The following is a 21,589-nucleotide window of genomic DNA, read 5'->3' as shown; positions in this document are numbered from 1 at the left end:
AGTTCCAAAATGACAACACCTTTTCAAAAAACTTGTCAACACAAATCCACCATCCCCTCTCATCTGCTCTCTTTCTCAGCTGTTGTTTAATTAATGGGAGGAAAAAAAGAGTCAGGACTATTTATAGGTGCAGTCATCGACAGTACTGATTTTCATCCAATTCATCTGACTTTGAATATGAACCTTTAAAAGAAAAGGACTGAAGTTTCTTGACTGGAGTCAGTGCCCCCTTACAGACCGGAGGTGATTTTAATGATCACCGTCATGGCTGAATGAGAGAGAGAGAGTACAGTCTGACGCTTAATCAGATGCCTGCATTGCCTTTAACACAGAAACAGAGTTAACATGCAGAACTCATTGAAGACAGAGCAATGTTCTCCCTCTTCTGGTGATTTACTAAAATGTGGCATTGGACAGGGGTGTGCAGATTAGTGTCTCTTATGACTAAGGCTCCATAGGAAATACACCCACAGTTCAAACATTTAACTTCACAGAATATCAAACGTATGGTCCCACACAGGGACTTCATGACATTCAATCAATTGAATAAGCCAAGAATCAAGTTGTTCAAGAGTCTCCTCTGTTGCCCAGAAGCCCCACCGTTCCCCTTTTCAGAGACTACGGGTGAGAAAGACTCACACATGGTCTATGTCTCAAGCCCCAACATGTTAGGCTGAGAAAGCAGAACACTCTTTCCTCAGAGTCTGGAAGTCCCACGGGGCTAAGGCATTAGACCTGGAGCTCAAACACGTCTGTCTGTTTCTTGGCCAGCTTGGCCGCCTCTTCCCGGATGGCCTTCCTGAGGCTCCACTGTGGAGATGTTGGTCAGGGGCGTGTCAGACGGGTCATTCTTCCCGCGGCCGCCACGGATGGCCTCGGAGCCTGCGCCAGGCCGGGGTGCAGGCCTGCTGGCTGGCTGTACTGGCAAGGGAGCCTGGAGGGAGAGTTTTTGCTGATAACGTGACCCGGGGTGCACCTCGATGTACCCAGGGATGGGGACCGAATCGGCCCACTGGCCTGGGAGCTCGTTCTCTCCGACATAGGACGTCCGGGCCTGGTGCCTGTGGGACGACGGAGGCGTCGGGCCGAAGCCGCCGGTGAAGCCAAGTCTGTTGGCAGCTGGGGTGGCGAACACTGCCGGCACTGTGTTACCTGAGTAATTTAAAGCCGACTGGTCCAACTGCACCATGGTCACGGGGCCTCTGGACACCTGCGCGAAGGAGGGGCTGTTGTGCAGCTGGGCTGGTTCAGGCCCCACGGACTCAGCCATGCTGGTCTTGCTGCCCACGTCCCTGTTCAGAGAACTTCTGATTGGTTTAGGGCTGGTTGAAAACTAAAAATTCCCCACCATAAATGGATTAATCCTTGTGTTGAATTCTGTAACAAGAGGCCCATGCTGAAGTCCATATAAGTATACCCCTCTTATAAACAGGCAGCTTCCAGCCCTTTTAAAATATGGGTTGTAGCAGTGCCAGGACCATACCTTTAAATCACTGTGAATGCTGGCAGCATGTCAGAGCACTCCAGTTGCTACTACTTGCCTTGTAAAAATATATACATATTTTTATATTTTTACAAATAGTGATACAAAAATAATTTCTCTTTGGGGAAGGGGATGGAGGATAGTTTCTTGACTGCTTTTAGCTTGAAACTATAAATCTATGTATTTTTCTGAGGCAGTACTTTTTGTACATTTTGGCACTCCCTCTCCTGGATTTAACTCAAGAAATCTGAAGTTGTAGTGTAAAAATCTGAGTCTACAGTCCTGATCTGTCGTTCATATTAAGCTTTGCATTTGTATGTGTTAATGTGCTAAACTTTTTTATAAAAAAAACTTTTTCATACAAATAACTCTCATTCCCTCACACCTTAGAGGTTTTTACTCTGTCAGACTATGTTTGCATCTTTTTAAAAAGTCATTAAAAAGACCATCTTAAATAAACTGAATTCTGCATTCACTTCCCTTCTTTTCTTCCCCCACGTAACTTTTATTAACATCCTATGGAGAATTTGGGGAGAAGTGCTCTAGGACAGTTTATAAGATTTAGAGATTTGGCAATTGTGCTAAGTATGGTAACTTATAACTCCCCCAAAAACTGCTATAAAATAAATGTAGTAAACAAGCTACCTGTCTGCATATATCATCAAAAGTTACTGGTGGAGCATCTGAGGAAAGATACTAAACAAACCTCACATGTTTGTACATAGCCCCAGCAACATGAGTACTGAGCTCACCCATGCCATTTTGTCTTGTTTTAGGTTGGCATCAAACCAGGTTTTTAAAGTTCTTCATTTTCTTAAGGGGTGAATCTGAGTTATTTCAGGTTGGAATTAATTATGTGATAAATATCCTACTAATTCTTATGTCTTTTTTGGGTACCAAGATAATGATACCCTTTTCTCCCCAATTCCTCAACAAAATCTTCCTCTCAATAAACTTATTGGATATCTTCCTAATGGGTTTAAAAGTTCTTAAAAGATATTTGTAAAAATAAAGTTTTCGAATCTAAATATGAATGATTCAAATGTAAAACACTGTAGACTAAAAACTCCCAAAATTATTTAAAGAAAATTTTAAACTAGTAAATAGCATAGAGTTAAGTAGTAAGTAGCATGCATTTCTGTAATGGATAGTTCTTGGCACCTGGCCCAGATTTTATAGGTTTCTTTCTTGAATTGTGGTTTGTGGCTCTCCCTTTTTATTGTAGAAATGGAGCTCCAGGGTAAGGGGTCTGGAAGAGTTGTGGTCATTCCAGCTGCCATAGTGATGACAACTCTAACTGAAAGAACCAGCCCACCCCTGCTGACTCACATTTCTGCCAAGTGCTCTTTACCACAGACCACCATGTCGTGGCGAGGATGCAGATGGGGTTTATAATGTATTTGTGATTTTAAGAACTATCATGAATCAATCAGGCTTTCCCCACTTCGAAAGCTGAAAACTTTTTCCCTCATCACTGCTGCTATTAGTATATTGCTTAACCGATTTTACTTGCTTAATAAGGTATGTTGGGTGGGTGAGGGGGTGGATGGGGAAAATTTATATTCTCAGAATGTAAATCTTCCCAAAATAGCCAAAACAAATAATAAGAAAAAGTATAGAGTTGGTTCTTATATCATTAGTTAATATACCTTTTTATATATAACACTTTCATAGTAAATATAATTTATTTAATCATGTTACAGCTGGTCATAACTTGTGCTTTAGAAACCAACAGGCTTTTTTTTTTTTTTTTTCCAGGTGCTTTTTGTCTTTCAAATTCTAAAATCTAGTTCCTCTTATTTTCTGGTGTATATGTTGTTCTGGTGTAGAACTGGATAATAAACATTTCCAAAGGAAATCCATATCCTTCATCACATATGCTTGTAACATTATTACTTCTTCCTGTAGTCAGTCACTTTACTAATTATTAGGATGCATGCTATAGTTCACAGCCATATAAGGATCTATTTATCTATATTAAGAACTAAATTTCCACCCTGCCACTTTCCCCTCAGTAAGGTACAATTTGAAACTTGATCAAAAAGTAATGTGATAGCTTTATAAAAAATTATATCATTTTTGTGAACTGAAGAACAAGAATGAAGAGCATACTGTAATAGAATAATATACTCCTTTTCACTGGGTGGGAGTATGAGATAACCAGATTTAAGAGTCTTTTAAAGCCGAACTAGAATCTGCAGACTCTTCAAATGCTTACCAAATAAAGATTTCTGACCAACGTGTGCACAAGGAAATTAGTTTACATCCCCATATCTCTGACTCTGTTTCTCTCTGTCTCAATCTCTTTCTGAGACTGCACAATTCAGATCTAACATGTTTGGTTTGGATACCTCCTCACCTTAAGAAAACAGGACACAAACAAATTTGTAATTATTTAATAATTTATCTGGTAAAGAGATCAATCTCATAAATTTTAGTTGTTTTTCCTAGTTTTTTGATGTAGAGAAATACAATTTTATTAATTTTAAGTCCAGAATGCTTCTTAAACTCTTATTGATATTAATACATTTGTATGATCATTGCATCTGTGATTAACGACAGTTTAACTTTTCCTTTCTGATGAATCCTTACAAGTTGTAAGGATTTGTTTGATTTTTCTTACTCCCCTGATTAGTACCCACAGGACTATATGAATGAAGTGATGGCAACGTTGCTTCCTTGCTTCAGATCCTAAAATGAATGCATTAAGCATGATGTGTGCTGAGTGTGGGCTTTTTTCCAGAAACCCTTTCTAAAATCCTGTCTAGTTTCCTTCTATAGCTAAAATGACTAAAGAAACTATTATCAGAAGGGATGTTGAAATGCATTGAATTTTTCTTTTTTCCTGCATCTTCATTAGTTTCTGCTATTATCTTTATTTTCCTTCCATGTACTTCAGGCTTATTTTTTATAACTTTTTTTTAACTTCCTGAGTTGGTTAATTTTATTCTCTCTTTATTCTAATGAGCATGTTAGGTATACTTTTTCTCCTAAGCACCCTTTTAGTTGTGTTCTGGAGTTGAAGAAACAATAGTTTTGTTTTCTTTTAATTTGTATTGTGATTGTTTCAATAGTGAATTTTTTAGGAGTCTTTTAAAACTGCTTTCTTTTTTTAAAGTTAATTATGTTGAGAGAGAGAGGGAGAGAAAGAGAGAGAGAGAGAGAGAGCAGGGAAGGGGCAGAGAGAGAGGGAGACAGAGAATCCCAAGCAGGCCCCATGTTGTCAGCGCAGAGCCCAATGGGGGGCTCAAACCCACGAACTGTAAGATCATGACCTGAGCTGAAGTTGGATGCTTAATTGACTGAGCCACCAAGGCACCCCAAAATTACTTTTTGTTACTTTTTTGCTATTGATTTCTAGGATAATTATATTCTGTTTAGATAATGTGGTTGATGGTGATTCTTTGGGCATTTCTTTTCTTTTTTTAAAAAATAATTTTAATGAGTATTTATTTTTGAGAGAGAGAGAGAGAGAGAGAGACAGAGTGTGAGTGAGGGTGGGACAGAGAGAGAGGGAGATGCAGAATCCCAAGCAGGCTCCAGGCTCTGAGCTATCAGCACAGAGCTTGACATGGGGCTTGAACTCATTAACCATGAGGTCATGACTTAAGCTGAAGTCAGAAACTCAACTAGCTGAGCCACCCAGGCGCCTCCTCTTGGGCATTTGAGACTTTGTCTATGGCACAGTATGTGTTCAGTTTTCTGAAGTGTTTCAAATGTTTCCCGAAAGCAGATGTTCTTCAGTCACTGGATAAGATAATTTTTTATGTGTTTGCTTGTTCAGGCTTATGGTGTTGTTCAAATCTTTATTTCTAATTTTTTAGCATTACTATAATGTTTGTCTATTTCTTAAAGTTTTGGTGTTTTGCTTATATAATTTGAATTTAGGCTATTAGGCTATATTAATTTTAGAATTGTTACATCATAGAGCTGATTTTAAACTTCTGTCACTGTGTAGTGACACTCTTTAATACTAATTAAATGAAAAAGCATTAAAGTGAATGATATTAAGGGTGTCTTACTTTTTGTTGGTATTTGCCTGATGTATCTTTTTACATCCTTTCACTTTCATCCTTTCTGTGTCCTTAAATTTGAAGTGTTTCTTCCAAGTTGTGTATAGTTTGATTGTGTTGTATTATCCAGTCTGAAATACTGGATTTTAACTGGAGAATTGAGTCCATTTATTGTGACTTTCAGTATATTTGGATTATATCAACCATCTTAATTTGTGCTTTCTAAATGTCCTAAGTTTCTTTTTTTCCCTCTTTTACTGCCTTCTGTTTAATTAATTGAATTTTATATTATCATTCCATCTTCTCTATATAAGTTTGAAATTATATGTACTATTTCCTCTTTAGTTATCTAAATAGCTTAACATGCATGCTTTAACAACATCTAATGTACATCTTCAATATGTTCCTGAACAATGTAAGGATATTCAAATGGTTTTTAAAACTTTCACCTCCTCCTTCTGATTTATACACTCTTTTTGCCCTATATTTACTTCCAGCTTAGGTTTTTAACCCCACAATATCTGTCTACTTTGTTGTTTTCCTCTGTCACCTTTCCAGCTTCTGCTTCTTTGCCAGACTCCTTCCCGAGTCCTCTACCTTTTCCCTCTACTCTTGCCCAGGAAGTGAAAGTGATCTATTCAATTTAAATGCTAATGTGCCATTCCCTGACTCTCAAATTTATATTTTCTACCAGCCTACAGTTTTTAACACTAGAACTATATATCCTACAATCTACTTGATATCTTTATCCTGTTTCATAGGCATTTCAAACTTTTCAGTAGTTGAATTTTGGAGAACTTTCATCAACCTTCCCCCCCCAATACCTAAAATCTATCCTTCTTTTACATTTATTGTTTTAATAAGTTACACTCCTCCTACTAGGTTACTCATCCTAGAAACCTGGGTTAATTTTTGACAGACTGGGCCTTTCCTTTACACATCCAAATCAACCACAAAGTTTAGTCACTTTTACATTCAAGATCTTAAATCTGTTCCTTTTTTTTTTTATCTTCAATGTTAAATACTCTAGTCCAAGCTATAACACATCTTACGTAGACTACAAAAATAACCATCCAAGATATAAATTCCACTTGTGAAGTAGTACTGGATCCCTGTTATGTAGAACCGTGCCATTGCAAACTGGATGCACCATTGACATGTTAATTGGTCTCCCTGCTTCCAATTATGTCTACCCCTAATCCACTCTCATAGGTATGACAGTTTTTGAAAATTGTGTTATTCCATTACCTAAAAGCCTTCAGTGCCTTCTGCTTATTCTAATAATGAAAGCCAAATTCTTTAATGTATCCTACAAGTCCCTGCATGATCTCATGCCTACCTTACCTCTCCAACCTTGACACTCCCCACTTATTTACTTCACTGCAATCATACCAGCACTCTCAGACTATGGGACCTAAAGGCACGAGCTCTTTCCTAATTCAGGACTACCACAAATACTCTTTCTACTCAATATTTGGAGGCTTTTCTTCTTCTTTCTTTACTCCATCACAAATACACACACATTTCATACTTATTTTATGCATCCTTCAGATCTCAACCTAAATATATTACTTTCTTATGGAGTATTGTTTTTATGGAGTCCTTTTATCACCAGTTCCAAGTCAAAATTATACCCTCTCAAAGTGTCTTGTACTTTTCTTTCCTATCACAAATGCAGTAATAGGGTATATCAATAAGGTACATTGCTTAGCACATGGACACTTGTATGTGTTGCATGAAAGAATGATTACCTGCTAGACCAGATTGGGGAAGGAGAGTGGTGTCTTTCATTTAGTGGTATCTTTCATTTCATTTTTCAAAAAGTCCAGAGACTTTCATTTATCTTTTTTTATACATATGAAAGCACATTGTAAGTGGTCACTGAGTGTTTGAAGAAATAAAAGAAAGGGAAAGGAAAGAAAGAGAAAGGAGAAAGGAAACAGGAAATGAAAAAGGAGAGGAAAGGATATTAGAAAGGAGACAGGAAAGAAAATGAGGAAAGCTAAAGCTACATCTAGGATTATAGTCCCTGATCAGAAAAGCTATATAAACCACTCTCTTACTTAAAAAAACCCCAAAAAACAAAACCTTGGGTAATGGCTATGAAATAAATGTCACCATGCAAAAAAATATGAAACCTCTTTCTATGATAGAGTTTTGGTAATTTTATTTACTTATCTATTTAATAAAATGAGGAATGTTCAGACATGCCCCCTTGAGCATACACTTGTCAATCAAAACCTAACTTTTTAAGGTTTTATAAAAGGAATACATTTCTATGTTTCCTTGCTTAAATTTATGGATAGCTACTTAGAATCCTCCACCCAATGGCTTGCCTTTCCATACCATTATATGGAATATATATAAAAGTATTTTTTTAATGTGTATTTAGTTTTGAGAAGCAGTGAGAGACAGAGCACAAGGAAGGGAGGGGAAGGGAAGAGGGAGACACAGAATCTGACGTAGGCTCCAGGCTCTGAGCTATCAGCACAGAGCCCGATGTGGGGCTCGAACCCAAAGACAGTGAGATCATGACCTGAGCCGAAATTGGACGTTCTACCGACTGAGCCACCCAGGCACCCCATAAAAGTATTTTATAACCTATAAATGTTTGAGCATATTTGCTTATTGATTAGGTATAATTAGTTATTGCCTACTTATCTCCAAAATTATAGAAAAATATGTCGTAACTGCAAGTGTGGCCAAGAAGAACATGATGTCCTCTTGAGCAATGAAGAAGATCGAAAAGTTGGAAAACTTTTTGAAGACACCAAATATACCACCCTGATTGCCAAGCTAAAAACAGATGGAATTCCCATGTATAAACGCAATGTCATGATACTGACCAATCCTGTTGCTGCCAAGAAGAACGTCTCCATCAATACAGTTACCTATGAATGGGCTCCTCCTGTCCAGAATCAGGCATTGGTAAATAATAAGGGGAAGGGCAGTTAAAGTTCTGGGGCTACTTATTTAGGGCAGTTCTTTAGTGACCTAATCAACCTCGAGATTGAGGTTCATTATTTTTCTTGGATTCCCATTACTTTGACTTCTAACTGCTATTGGCTTTTTGAAGCTAAGATTAGATACTTCGTAGAATTTTCTTGACTACTTAGATATGTTCATCTTTTTGAAGGAATGGTCTGACATTTTTTTTTTAAATATTTTTTATTTATTTCTAGGAGAGAGGGCGAGAGAGCGTGAGCAGGGGAGGGTCAGAGAGAGAGGGAGTCACAGACTGAAACAGGCTCCAGGCTCTGAGCTGGCAGTCAGCACAGAGCCCGACGCGGGGCTCGAACCCACGAACCGCGAGATCATGACCTAAGCGAAAGTCGGACGCTTAACCGATTAAGCCACCCAGGCGCCCCAAGAATGGTCTGACATTCTTAATAATTAGATGCAACACAGATGTTTTGTATAAATCTAGTAATTTCTAACTTACTCTTGAGAAGATTTCTCTTAAGATAGCAAAGAATATGTAAAGAATAGAATTTCTGTCATTTTTTTAGAACAAAAAAATGTTCAACATTATATCTTACTATGTAAGGCCAAAAAACAGCAATTTTGTGTCAAACTCCCTTTATTGTTAATAACAACTAAATATGACATTTGGAAGCCTTTTAAGAAGATTAGTTAAAATCATTCAAGTGAATCTTGTGATAATATTTTTTTGATAATTTTTTTATAATGATGAGAACATTGCTAATCTATATAGGTCATTCTAAACATCTAAACATGCCTTCTAAAAATTTATGCTCTCTTGCAAATATACATTTGTATATTTAGCTCAAGTAGACATTAGTAACTGAAATCTTTTATAAGCTGAAAAAAAAAAGCTTCAGTTTCATGGAGAAAATGTGTTTATTTTTACTGAACTAAATCTATTTACTGTACCTTTTTGGAATGTGTTTTCATCTCAACATATTTATATTATGAAGACTGTTACAAATGGATAGTCACATTTCTTTCTTAAGTAACTCGCTTCTGATGTGTATTATAAAATATTGCTTGCCTAATGGCCAGACCGTCTCCCAGTTAACACTGGTCTCCTTGTGGCTCAGGCCAGGCAGTACATGCAGATGCTGCCGAAGGAGAAGCAGCCAGTGGCGGGCTCCGAGGGGGCACAGTACCGAAAGAAGCAGCTGGCAAAGCAGCTCCCTGCACATGATCAAGACCCTTCAAAGTGCCATGAGTTGTCTCCCAAGGAGGTGAAGGAGATGGAACAGTTTGTGAAGAAATATAAGAGTGAGGCTCTGGGAGTAGGAGATGTCAAACTTCCGCGTGAGATGGATGCGCAAAGCCCCAACAGAATGTTCCTCCCTGGCGGGGACAGAAGCACCACAGCAGCAGTGGGGGCCATGGAGGGCAAATCGGCCGAACACAAAAGAACTCAGTATGTAAGTGGAGAGGTCACACCGTTGGCTCAGTTGGTGTATTTACTGGTTATTTCCCTTTCTTTGAACATTTTTTTGAGAAGCCATTCCTCTGTTTCGAAAAGGAGTAGGTGAAGGAAATAAATTAAAATTCAGTTTAGGTTTATTTTAGTGAATCATCATGTTTGAAACCTCTCTCTAAAGTGAGATTTTCTGATTATCTGTTGCCAAGGATAATTGTGAGTTGTATGTGTATGTGGTAGTTAGCATTGGTGTCATGCTGGAATATGACATACTAATCTAGAATCTATTTCTAAACATAATTTTGGTGTTGTTTATCTCTCCCACAAACAAGAATAATATATGCTTAGGTTAATTCAGTTTTGCTTGTGAGAACATGCCTAAAATTCAGATTTAAATTTATGTGAGTATACAGTTGACCCTGAAAACTGGGTTTGAACTGTGCAGGTCCCCTTATCACAGATTTTTTTTATTAATACAATATAGTACTATAAATGTATTTTCTCTTCCATAGGATTTTCTTAATAATTTTTTTCTAGCTTTATTTTAAGAATACAGCATATAATACATATATAATACATATAGCATACAAAATATGTATTAATGGACCATTTATGTTATTGGTAAGACTTCCAGTTAACAGTAGACTCTTAGTAGTTAAGTTTTGAGGTAGCCAAAATTTATATGTGGAACAAAAAGTTATTCATGGATTTTTGACTGTGTTGGGGAATCAGCACCCCTAACCCTGGTATTGTCTGAGGATCAACTATATAGTCAATCATATTTTTAAAAAAATCTCCTAGAGAGAGAAATTGAAGTCTTTTTTTATGCCTCGAAAGTAGAACATTATGACACAGATGCACAAGAAATAAGAGCTAAACTTAGTGTAATATATTTCCATAGATCCAACCAATAAGGCTTAGTCCTGTTAAAAAACAAGAAAAGGTACTAATAAGTTCTAAGATAATCATTTTGAGACAATCACTTAAAAATTGTGAAAATTACTGTTAGCCTTTTTCTGTAAGTGACTTTAATTCAGGAAACAGTGCTCTGTTACCAGCAGGGCACAAAAGTTAGGTTTAAAGAGCCTGGAGGAAGCCAAGGGAGTCTACTTCCTAGAAGTACTGACACCTGATGGTCTCCATGGACAAATTACTAATGTTAGTAGAAATGATTTCTCTTGTAAATTGTTTCTCTGCATCCCTAGTAAACTGATGATGAGAAATGTCCAGCCTACAATGACCAGATTATTTTGGATGGCTTCCCTTTCAGTCCTGCTACTGCTGCAAACTGAATATGAAGGAGGGGGACCCAGCCATCTACGCTGAAAGAGCCGGTTATGATAAACTGTGGCACCCAGCCTGTTTTGTCTGCAGTACCTGCCATGAACTCCTGGTTGACATGATTTATTTCTGGAAGAATGGGAAATTATACTGTGGCAGACATTACTGTGACAGTGAGAAACCACGATGTGCTGGCTGCGATGAGGTATGTTCTCTCCTTCTTGTACTCCCATAGAGTCCCCTTACCATCTACCAAGGCATCCTTAGCAGAAAGGTGACGTGAATTAACCAAGCATCAGTTGCTTTATTTATATGCAGAGGAGATGAGTAGAAAAGAAAAACTTTTAACTTCATTCTGAGCGACTGTGTTAATTGTGTTGACTAATGAAAGACTGTCCAGAAACATAAAAAAATTGATTTGGGCTAAACTAAATAATAACCCGAGTGTAAGCTTTAGGTTATTTTTAGACTTTGAGCCCAGGAAAGTAGGTTGATATTATCTGTGGATCTAAAACCCTTATTGGTCTAAAGAACCTGGCTTTGTCATTTGTACCAAGAAGGAAAATAATATGATTCATCTTATTTTTGCCCTATTTCCAGTTAATATTCAGCAATGAGTACACCCAGGCAGAAAACCAAAATTGGCATTTGAAACATTTCTGCTGCTTTGACTGTGACAACATCCTAGCTGGGGAAATATATGTGATGGTCAATGACAAGCCTGTGTGCAAGCCCTGCTATGTGAAGAATCATGCTGTGGTAAGGAGCATTCTAGGTATATGATTGCCCTGACCTGCTTTAGAACTTTACTTTATGCCTTTATTTGACCCTCTCACAGATGAGAAACAGATGGTAATTCCCTTAAGTAGGAAACATGTAATCTCTACCACAGGGTTTTAAAGTCTAGGTAATTCAAAAACAACATATGTTGACTATGAGCTACCTCGAGTTCTATCTGTACCGTATATTATGTAGATTATAAGCACTACTCAGTAATCTAATCCCCACTAAAAAAAAGTTCTTTAGTGGGAATGAGACTGATTGATTCTCATCATATAGATCAGAGTCATTTACATTAAGATTTTTAGGGGCTGTTCATATTCCTTAGCTGTATTTGAGTATTTATGGTTTCTGTTCATGTTCCTGAAGCTCCCCCACTATGGCATCATTTTTAAATTTTTAACCTAGAGATTGTACAATACCTATTTCTTAAACCTTCATTGTGAATTGATTTAGTATAACAAAATTTGACCTTTGTGTTTAGATTTATCTGCATCAGCCAACCATTCAAATAACTAATGATAAATATATTTAAAATGTAAATATATTTATCAAATATTAAATATAATATAAAAACATATAAAAATAAATATATTCTTTTCTTAGCTCTACCCTGCTTAAACAGAGCTGCTATTACATGATGGCCAGGAGATAAGTAATTTAGATAAAGAGTAGATAAAGAAAGTTGACCATATATGGTAAAGCTTTTAATCCAGGGGTATTAAAATGATAGACATTTACTTCTTTATAAGCAGGAAAATATGTACTAGTTAAAGACTCCCATGAGCTATCAAGTAAAGCAAACTCCTGGCTAAGGAATAAAATGACATATTTATATCATTCCAGGAGTGTAATACTATGGAAAATAAGGTAACCAGTTTTGATGCCAGTGGCAAAATTTTCAACCTTTATACATTCCCGAGTATCATTCTTCATTTTCTATCAATTCTGCCTCATCAGTAAATCTCAGATCCTCACAGTTACAGCTACTCTACTTCAGACCTTTTTTTTTTTTTTTTTTTTTTGGTCATTTGGATTATTGTAGTGATCTCAAATTTGGTCTTCCCCCTTCCATTCTTCACCTTGTCCAAAGCCACCGTAATGATGGAAGATAATCTTTCTGAAATGCAAATCTAATCATCAAGCCTTTGCTTAACAGATCTAGCTCTTTCTTGTCTGCCCAGCCTCTTCTACTGCTTATCCAGCTCAAATCAGACATTTCAACAAGTTATTCGTTTTCTAGTTTATACACTATTCTTGGCCTTCTATTTACACTAATTCCTTTGTCTGATGCACCTTCCTTATTCCCTACTTTAACTGACATGCCTGTATCTTCCCCCAGATTTGGTGTAGGCTTAACTTTTTTTAGAACATCTTTCTTAATTTTTTGCCCCAAGCTCCACCCCTTTTTCTCTGGCTAGAATTCCTCTCTGTGTTCCTATGAGGCACATCTGTGTGTAACTAATACTACCCATCTGTCTCCTCCTCTAGACTATAAGTAGCTGGTGGATAGAGCTTGCCTCTTATTTCCATGTCCTTAATGCTTGCCCTTAGGAAATGTTAGAGCGACTGATTTGTGTTCTAATATTTCTCATTTGTTTTGGGATCAACAGGGACTTTTGTTGTACTTGGGGAAAAGATAATGAATCAGCATGTGGCCTGGTACATAATTTAGCTAAAAACTGTTTCTATGAATATTGTTCCTACAATTTCTCTAAAGGAAAAGGATTGTCATAATATGTATTTTATTGTAGCGGTGTGTGACCTTGGTCTCAAGGACTAGGAAGCAGACTCCATGGGGGCAGAAATTTTGTTTGCTTTGTTTTAGATTTCCAACACTAGAACAGCACAGTAGATACTCAATAAATATTTACTGAATAAAGCTGTAAATAGATGGAAGTGCTTTATTTAACTGTTAGAAGCTTCTCTTCATTACATTGTGACTAACCAATAGAGAATAATAACCACAGCTATTATTAAGAGAGAGAGAGTCTAAATTATTTAGCCTTACAATATGGCATGCTTTCTTTTAGAAAATTGACTTTCTCAGTAAGATGTACTGCTGCCCTTTGTCTAAAATTAAAATTAACACTTCTCTCCATTGCCTGAACAAACCAGCTCATGACAAAAAAGAGCTACTCATGCCACATACTAAATGGTGTAAAATTTTGAAAATTGTCTAGTTCAAGGCATCAGTCTGCTTAGATCTTTTAATCTTCAAACAAACAAACAAACAAACCTGAACCTACAACCTATTTGTAGACCTGAAGGTAAGAACTCAACTCAAAACAGGACATTTCTGAAATAAAAAATAACTTGGAAAGAGGATAATGGGAAATATACCTACTTTGTCTCAGCATGGTCTTTGGAATTCTGGTCTCAAATGGGCACCCTCTGAATTCACATCTCTGAGATTTCACAGGAACCTCCCTCCAGAGAGCTCATTAAAACCAGTGTCATTAGCTTTATCACATTGTGTATAAAAACACTAAAAGAAGTAGGAGAAATTGAAGGAAAGAAGAACTAATTGAAATATCATAAGTTTAAGAATCCAGAGAACTCAAATGCTAAGCAGAAAGTGGTAAAGCACATTTCCCAGATTGTTTCCGTAATCCCCAGACCCTCAATGAAGCCTAGGCAACTTTCAGATTTATGAAAAATTAGGGGCAGTAGATTTTAGCTGGGACTGTATGTCAGACTTTGGGATGAATGACAAATTATTAGCAAAGCTAAATTATATGAAACCACAAACCCTAAAAACCCATACCATGCAGTGGGGCGCCTGGGTAGCTCAGTCAGCTAAGTGCTGACTTTGGCTCAGGTCATTATCTTGCAGTTGGAGCCCCGCATCGGGTTCTGTGCCAACAGCTTGGAGCCTGCTTCGGATTCTGTGTCTCCCTCTCTCTCTCCTCCTCCCTCACTCATGCTCTGTCTCTCTCTCACTCAAAAAAAATAAACATTAAAACAATTTTTTTAAAAAAAAACCTATACCATTCAGTGTGTTCATTAGTTCATTTTTTTAACCTAAACAATTTCCTCAATTTTTATATACAATTGAATAGTAGTTATCTCTTTTTGAAAATCACAAATGAAAGGGGTGTCTGGGTGGCTCAGTCAGTTAAGTGTCCAACTCTTGGTTTCAGCTCAGGTCATGATCTCACAGTTCATGGCATCAAGCCCCACATCAGGTTCAGCTTTGACGATGCAAAGCCTTCTTGGGATTCTCTCTCTCCCTCTCTTTCTGTCCCTTCCCCACTCATGTTCTCACTCTCAAAATAAATACATATAAATAAATTCTAAAATCACAATGAGTTTTAAAAGATTATAAAAAGATCCACAAGTATTATTAGAGGAATGAGATAAAGAAGGTATGTCATGGTCTAAAAGCAAGGGATTAAAAGAATTGAGTGTGACATGCTTCTGTTTTATACAGGCAAGTTTAAAATATAGAAAAGTTAATATGATACATAGAAGACTACCAAGAACAAAATTCTAAATATAAATACAAAATAGGAATATTCGAAAAAACAACTGCTTGCATGGCACAGCTACAAATTAAGAGTGCATTTGTAATTAAAACACTCATTTCTCTTGTATTCAAGAAGAGTGTATTGATCATGGAAAGAGAATTTCTCCCTTGCTCTCAGGAAACACTAGGTTGACATAACGTGTGAATTAAGCAGCTACAATCTCTGTAACTAGAAGCCAGGTAGCTCTATAAGGTATGGAAAGTATATTGTGTGTTTGAAGTGGATATTTGTAACAGGGCCTCACTTCACACCCTAAACTAGTTTCCCCACTGAACAGCAGCCTCATTTTAAAGTCTTCCTAAGTAAGGAGGCTCAGGCTAAATGACCTACCTTCATCTCTCAGTGATTCCTGACAGACATTAAGAGACCAAAGGTGCTGAGATTAGACACTTTCATGTAATGTAGGACAATTTGTTGCTTTCTTCACTTGTTATAAAATACTTAAGACAAAACTTTAGATGGTCACATTCATTCAGAACATGCATAAACAAGAAGGCCTATGGACTATCTAGTGTTTTGGAGGTCTTAAGAGGGTAGTTTTGTTTTCTCCTCTAATACTGGGAGTTGTTCATTTATTTTCTTCATATACATGCTCAGCTAAACCAGAAAATTATGTATGTCTCTGGGTGTGGATGTGCATGTATGCGGTATATTTATTTGTGCATAACATACACTGAATGGTATAAAGAATGTAAGTATTAATGTTTTACAATATTAGATTATACATAAATTATGACTTAGAACAGAAGCCAATTCACTATAAGTTATATTTTTAGTGCAAGCTAATTATTCTCAAACACTGTCAGTATTTTTAATTGAGTCCTTAATTACTTTGAACATGATTTTCACTTCATACTGTCTAGAAATTACTGGTGTTAAGAATCTTATGTGTCAGAGGTAAGGCTAGTAAAATTACTACTTCAAAGCTTTAAAGAGTGAGGAAAAATCTTTTTAAGACTATTTTTTAAGAGCAGTTTTAGTTTTAAAACAAAATTGAGAGGAAGACACGGCAACTTCTTATATAACCCCTATGATCAAATATATATAACCTCACTCATTATCAACATCACTGACCTGAATGCTACATTTTTTACCAAGGATGAATCTACATTGACATACCATAATCACCCAAAGTCCATAGTTCACCTCAGGGTTTATTCCTGGTATTGTACAGGAATATTGTACAATATTGTACAGGAATGGATGAATGACACACATCCATCATTATAATATCATAGAGAATATTTTCACTGACCTAAAAGTCCTCTGTGCTTTACCTGTTCCTCTCTCCCACCTCCCTATCCCACCCCTGGCAACCACAATCTTCTTATTTTCTCCATAGATTTGCCTTTGCCAAATGTCATACAGTTGGAATTATACAGTATGTTGCTTTTTTAGATTGACTTCTTTCCCTCAGCAATATGCATTTAAAATTCCTCATGTTTTTTATGGTTCAATAGCTCATATCTTTTTAGCACTGGTTGATATTCCATTGTCTGGATGTACCACAGTGTACTTATCCCTTCACCTACCAAAGGAAATCTTGATTGCATCCAAATTTTGGCAGTTGTGAACAAAGATCCTATAAACATCCATATGCAGGTTTTTGTGGGCCTACGTTTTCAACTCCTTTAGATAAATACCAAGGAGCACAATTCTGATTGTATGATAAAAGTAGGTTTAGCTTTCTAAGAAACTATTAAACTATCTTCCAGAGTGGCTATATATTTTGGATTCCCACCAGTAATGAATGAGAGTTCCTGTTGTTCCACATCTTCACCAACATTTGGTATTACAGGAAAAAAATCATAAGACTTTTTTTTTTATAATTAGTAAGATGCAGTCTAGTAGAATACACTGGAAGGAAACTGCTTTGAAATTTGCCATCAGGACTTTCTGCCTCACACACCATGGGGATATCTTACAAGCATCACATCACCTGTTTGGCCTTCATCTGTTATTCCTCACATTGCTCTACATTTAGACCCCAATTAAGTTGGCTAAAAAGGTTAACCAGAAGGTCACTCTCAGTTGTATATTCTTGAGTGGCCCTTCTCAGTTTAATTTACCATCTGAAAGAAATGTTGTTCGTTCCTACATGACAATGTTACCATCACAGTTTGATGTCTCATCCTCTTCTCTTATTTGTGTAATTGACTTAACAGGTTTGTCAAGGATGCCACAATGCCATTGACCCTGAAGTGCAGCGGGTGACCTATAACAACTTCAGCTGGCATGCATCCACAGAGTGCTTTTTATGTTCCTGCTGCAGCAAGTGTCTCATCGGGCAGAAGTTCATGCCAGTGGAAGGGATGGTTTTCTGTTCAGTAGAGTGTAAGAAGATGATGTCTTAAGAAAGCACCAAGAACTATTGAGCCATAGCTATCCTAAGTGGTCTGCATTTCTACTGTAAAATGCAATTTGGAAAAAATAAATGGGAAAAAAAGAAACTGTAAAGGAAACCAGGAGATTTTTGTTCAGTATCTTTCTTTGCTGTTTTTCCTTATCAATATTTTTCATCTCAATTTTTAAAACCTGCTTTAAGCATTTGATTTTTAATACAGTAAAGAACTATTATCTTTTCTTAGCTTTCTGTATGTAAAGTCTTGGAGGTGGAAGCTTGAGATTTAATTAATCTTCATGTGCCTATCCCTCTTGTGCCAAACACAGTGCATATGAACACTTAAAAATTAGTGCTGTTGAACAGAAAGATGCACATTTTCTAGTTCTGTATTCCTCCCCCCCCCACCCCGTGTAAAATGAAAGGAAATTAAACTTGCCCTAATACCAAGGCTTTACATTTGTTGCCTTATCTTATTCACTGAACTGTGTAGTGATACACAGTGAATTGTTTTGACAGAAAATAGAAATGCAGCATATTATGGAGAGTTGTTATCATTTTAATGCCTTTGCTATTTTCTAATTTAGGCAGAGTTGGCTTTATTGCATTTCTCTCACTCTTTTCTTTTTTCTCTTTCTTTCCCTCCCTCCGTCTCTCTCTCTCTCTTTCTCTCTTTCTCTCTTTCTTTCTTTCTTTCTTCTTGCCCTACCTCTCAGCATTCTCTCTGTCAGCTGGTAACCTCTGTGTGTCTGTCTGTGGCCTTAAGTACATTATTGTCACATGTGACATCCACACATTTTACTTCTATAGATGATTTTTGGCTTAGACGTAAAAGCCAAGCCATTCATTTATATTATGTTTTCAATCCAAAGAACATGTATACTTTTTGTACCCAAGAAACTATAATTTGTACTGATTGCACTTGCCTACCATGGTTTGGATAGATTTTTTGCATGAACCCATTCTTTTCTAATGGATACTGTCCTACGATGCTTTTAAGCCTGTTCAAGGGTATGTATTGAATGTCTTCTTTGCCTGTATACTTCCATGCCTAGATATTTCTAATGTTTATTTTTACCTATATGCTTCCATACGTGGCTATGCAATATAAAAATGAAACTAAATGAATGATATGTATATTCAAAATAAAGTCATTTTCACTTTAACAATTGTACCTTTATTCTTCATATCCTTTCCATTGAAGAGAGAAATAAAATTCTGCAATTAAGCACTTGTCACAGCAGGGGGCGGTGTCTCCACGGATAAAACCTCATACAAAAATAAAGGCTTGTTTCTGACAAGACAGAAACTAGGCTTTTCATTATGGTGAATGGAAAACTTTAAATAAATCGAGGCATTTAAGTTGTTGGTTTTCAATTCATGCAGGAGCTTTTTCTTTCAGAAAAGAAAAGTCATTTTAACTGAAGTTTGAGTAAGCTATATCCTTTGAAGATGAATTCCACAAATATTACTCTTATACTTGAATTGTTTTTTGGTTTTCTAACAATTCTTCCTGGCAACATACTGTGAAAAAGGAAGCAAATGTGGAATAGTGGTAGATTATTTTTTCCTAGTATTAGTGGATCATGAGTTTTTTCCCCCCAGCCTGAAGTATTCCTATCATAGTGGATATAGTGGTTTTCTCTGACACATATTCAAAATAATTTACTTTGGATTTTTTTTTTCCAGCTCATGATTTTCCGGGTGATGGCACTTTTCTTAAATTCCATACCCCATCCCACCATTCACAAACTATCACTAACACAGATATATATTTATTCCTTCTGCACTATGCCTTCCCCAGCCATGAAAAAGTATCTTTTGGGGCTTGAACACATATCACCTTATCTAAAGGAGTAATCTAATCCTACATACAATTTTAAATGCTTGTATCACAAATGTCCATCGTTGTCAATAAATAATCACTTTATGCTTGCTCTTTTTACTTTTATCTCAAATGGCAAAAATATTTTTTCCATACCATTTTTTCCCCACAAAGTTGAACAAGTTAACTTTCCCAAGCATGGCTATGTGGCAATAAGTTGAAGCAACTCTTCCACATATTAACATGGCTACACTTTACATGTCTGCCTATAATCTACATTCCTGGGGCTGAGGTAGAATCAAGCTGCTTTGGGGATATTAGAGGCCCAAGAAATTTGACCAAATCCATCATTCACTACCCAAGATATTGACTGCATGTATATTAGGCATTTCCTAAAAGAATAAACTACTTTACCTGGGAAATACAGAGCTACTGGTTTTTACTTTTTGACTTTACATAATTTTTAGTTTGGTCTTGTAATAAAAAACAATGAACTATAATGAGATGTAATACAAGAGAATGAGTGCCACTTTTAATTGTTAATCAGTTTTTTTGGGAGGGAAGTGTCTTCAATACTTTGTCCCATAAACACTTAACAGAAGACTTAAGATTGTTGCTAGATTCTCTAAGATTTATTTTTCTTCTAGTATTTCCTTTAGCATTTAAAGTGAGATCCCTCCCTCACCACCATCATTTTATATTCTTCATTGTCCTCAATTCTAAATAATGGTTTACTTGATACAGGGACCAAAGTTTAATCCTACTCTTGCAAGAGAGAAATGATAGGAAAGTAATAAATATTTTTATCTGGATTCATGCATTGTTTTTCTTTAAAAGTAGACATTGAAGAATAAGCTTTGGTTCTAATTTCTCATGGGTCAATAAATGGAAATCTCTATCATCCAAATTCCATGTAAGTTCTAATAGAGATCTATCTTACCCTCTTTGTACTCAGTGTAGCAGGCATTTAACAACTATGTCTAAACAGTTAGCAGTAGAGAGACACTCACCCTGGAAGAAGAAGACTGGGAGGAAAAGGATACCAGAATATGAACCATGATAAAGGCACCACAGAGAGTACGAGATGTCTTTTTCCCATCTGCAGAGGCCACCATATTGGATATTAAAAAGTAAAATGGTGACTTCTAATTCTCTTATTCCCTACTCAGCAGTGAGTACTTGAGGACAGAGGGGTTTCTTTCCTGACCCAGGAAGTTCAAAAGAAGATTTTGATACATCAGTTGCTGAAGAATAACTGAGGTAAAATATTTATCATCCTTACTGGAAGAATATGACTTGTTAGAATGATTAATCATGAACTCATTCGCAGAATCTGCACATATCCTGTTCATCTCTAAGCAGAAGAATTTTGCTTATAACCCTTGGATACAGTGATAATTTTTAGAAATCAGTGGATTTCAGTTATTTGATCCCATTAAGAAATATGAGTTGCTCAAGCGACACGCTAGTCTATTTATTGTAGAATATCTTTTTTTTTTTTTAAATAAAGACCTGTGAGGCTTGTTCTTTAACCAACTTTAGCTGAGGTTTCTGAAGTCTTCAAGCATAGATTTCCAAATCTGACTTCGAAATATTTCAGCCCAATTTTACCCACAAGAGATTCACTATTGACTCATTCTTAAGGAATTTCCAACACACAGTATTTAAGCTCATCCAGCTTCACCATGGTTACCAAAGAGACACCATAACCCAAGATCAGTATTAAGCCTTTGTCTTAAGATGCCCTGGCATATCTGAACTTGTCTCCTGGGTATTCACTTAATTCCTCAGAAAACTTATGACTCCCTCAATGTCTCCATAAAATAGCATTTTACCACAAATTCTTACTCCTTCCTGATGTCTCCTGATTTAAATGTTCAATGACAGCTTTTTCATTTGTTTATCAGGATATTTAAATAGCTGTAGCTAATTACTTTGTC

General features: G+C 36.5%; 1 protein-coding gene across 1 annotated transcript in view; it reads left to right on the top strand.

Moving 5' to 3' along the window:
• TES (testin LIM domain protein) overlaps positions 1-18,993 on the top strand; it is a 48,837-nt gene extending 29,844 nt beyond the window's left edge. Inside the window, exons 3-7 of the mRNA XM_077756036.1 lie at positions 8,172-8,424; positions 9,558-9,893; positions 11,163-11,378; positions 11,774-11,932; positions 17,649-18,993. Coding sequence (XP_077612162.1) covers positions 8,172-8,424; positions 9,558-9,893; positions 11,163-11,378; positions 11,774-11,932; positions 17,649-17,837 — 1,153 coding nt within the window. The 3' untranslated portion in view covers positions 17,838-18,993. The remainder of the gene's footprint in view (positions 1-8,171; positions 8,425-9,557; positions 9,894-11,162; positions 11,379-11,773; positions 11,933-17,648) is intronic.
• The last annotated feature ends 2,596 nt before the right edge of the window (positions 18,994-21,589 follow it).

This window comes from Crocuta crocuta, unplaced genomic scaffold, assembly GCF_008692635.1.
Source record: "Crocuta crocuta isolate KB4526 unplaced genomic scaffold, BGI_CrCroc_1.0 scaffold452, whole genome shotgun sequence".
Classification (NCBI taxonomy): Eukaryota; Metazoa; Chordata; class Mammalia; order Carnivora; family Hyaenidae; genus Crocuta; species Crocuta crocuta.
The sequence above is the reverse complement of the archived record's forward strand: the minus strand, read 5'-3'. Positions and strand labels throughout refer to the sequence as shown.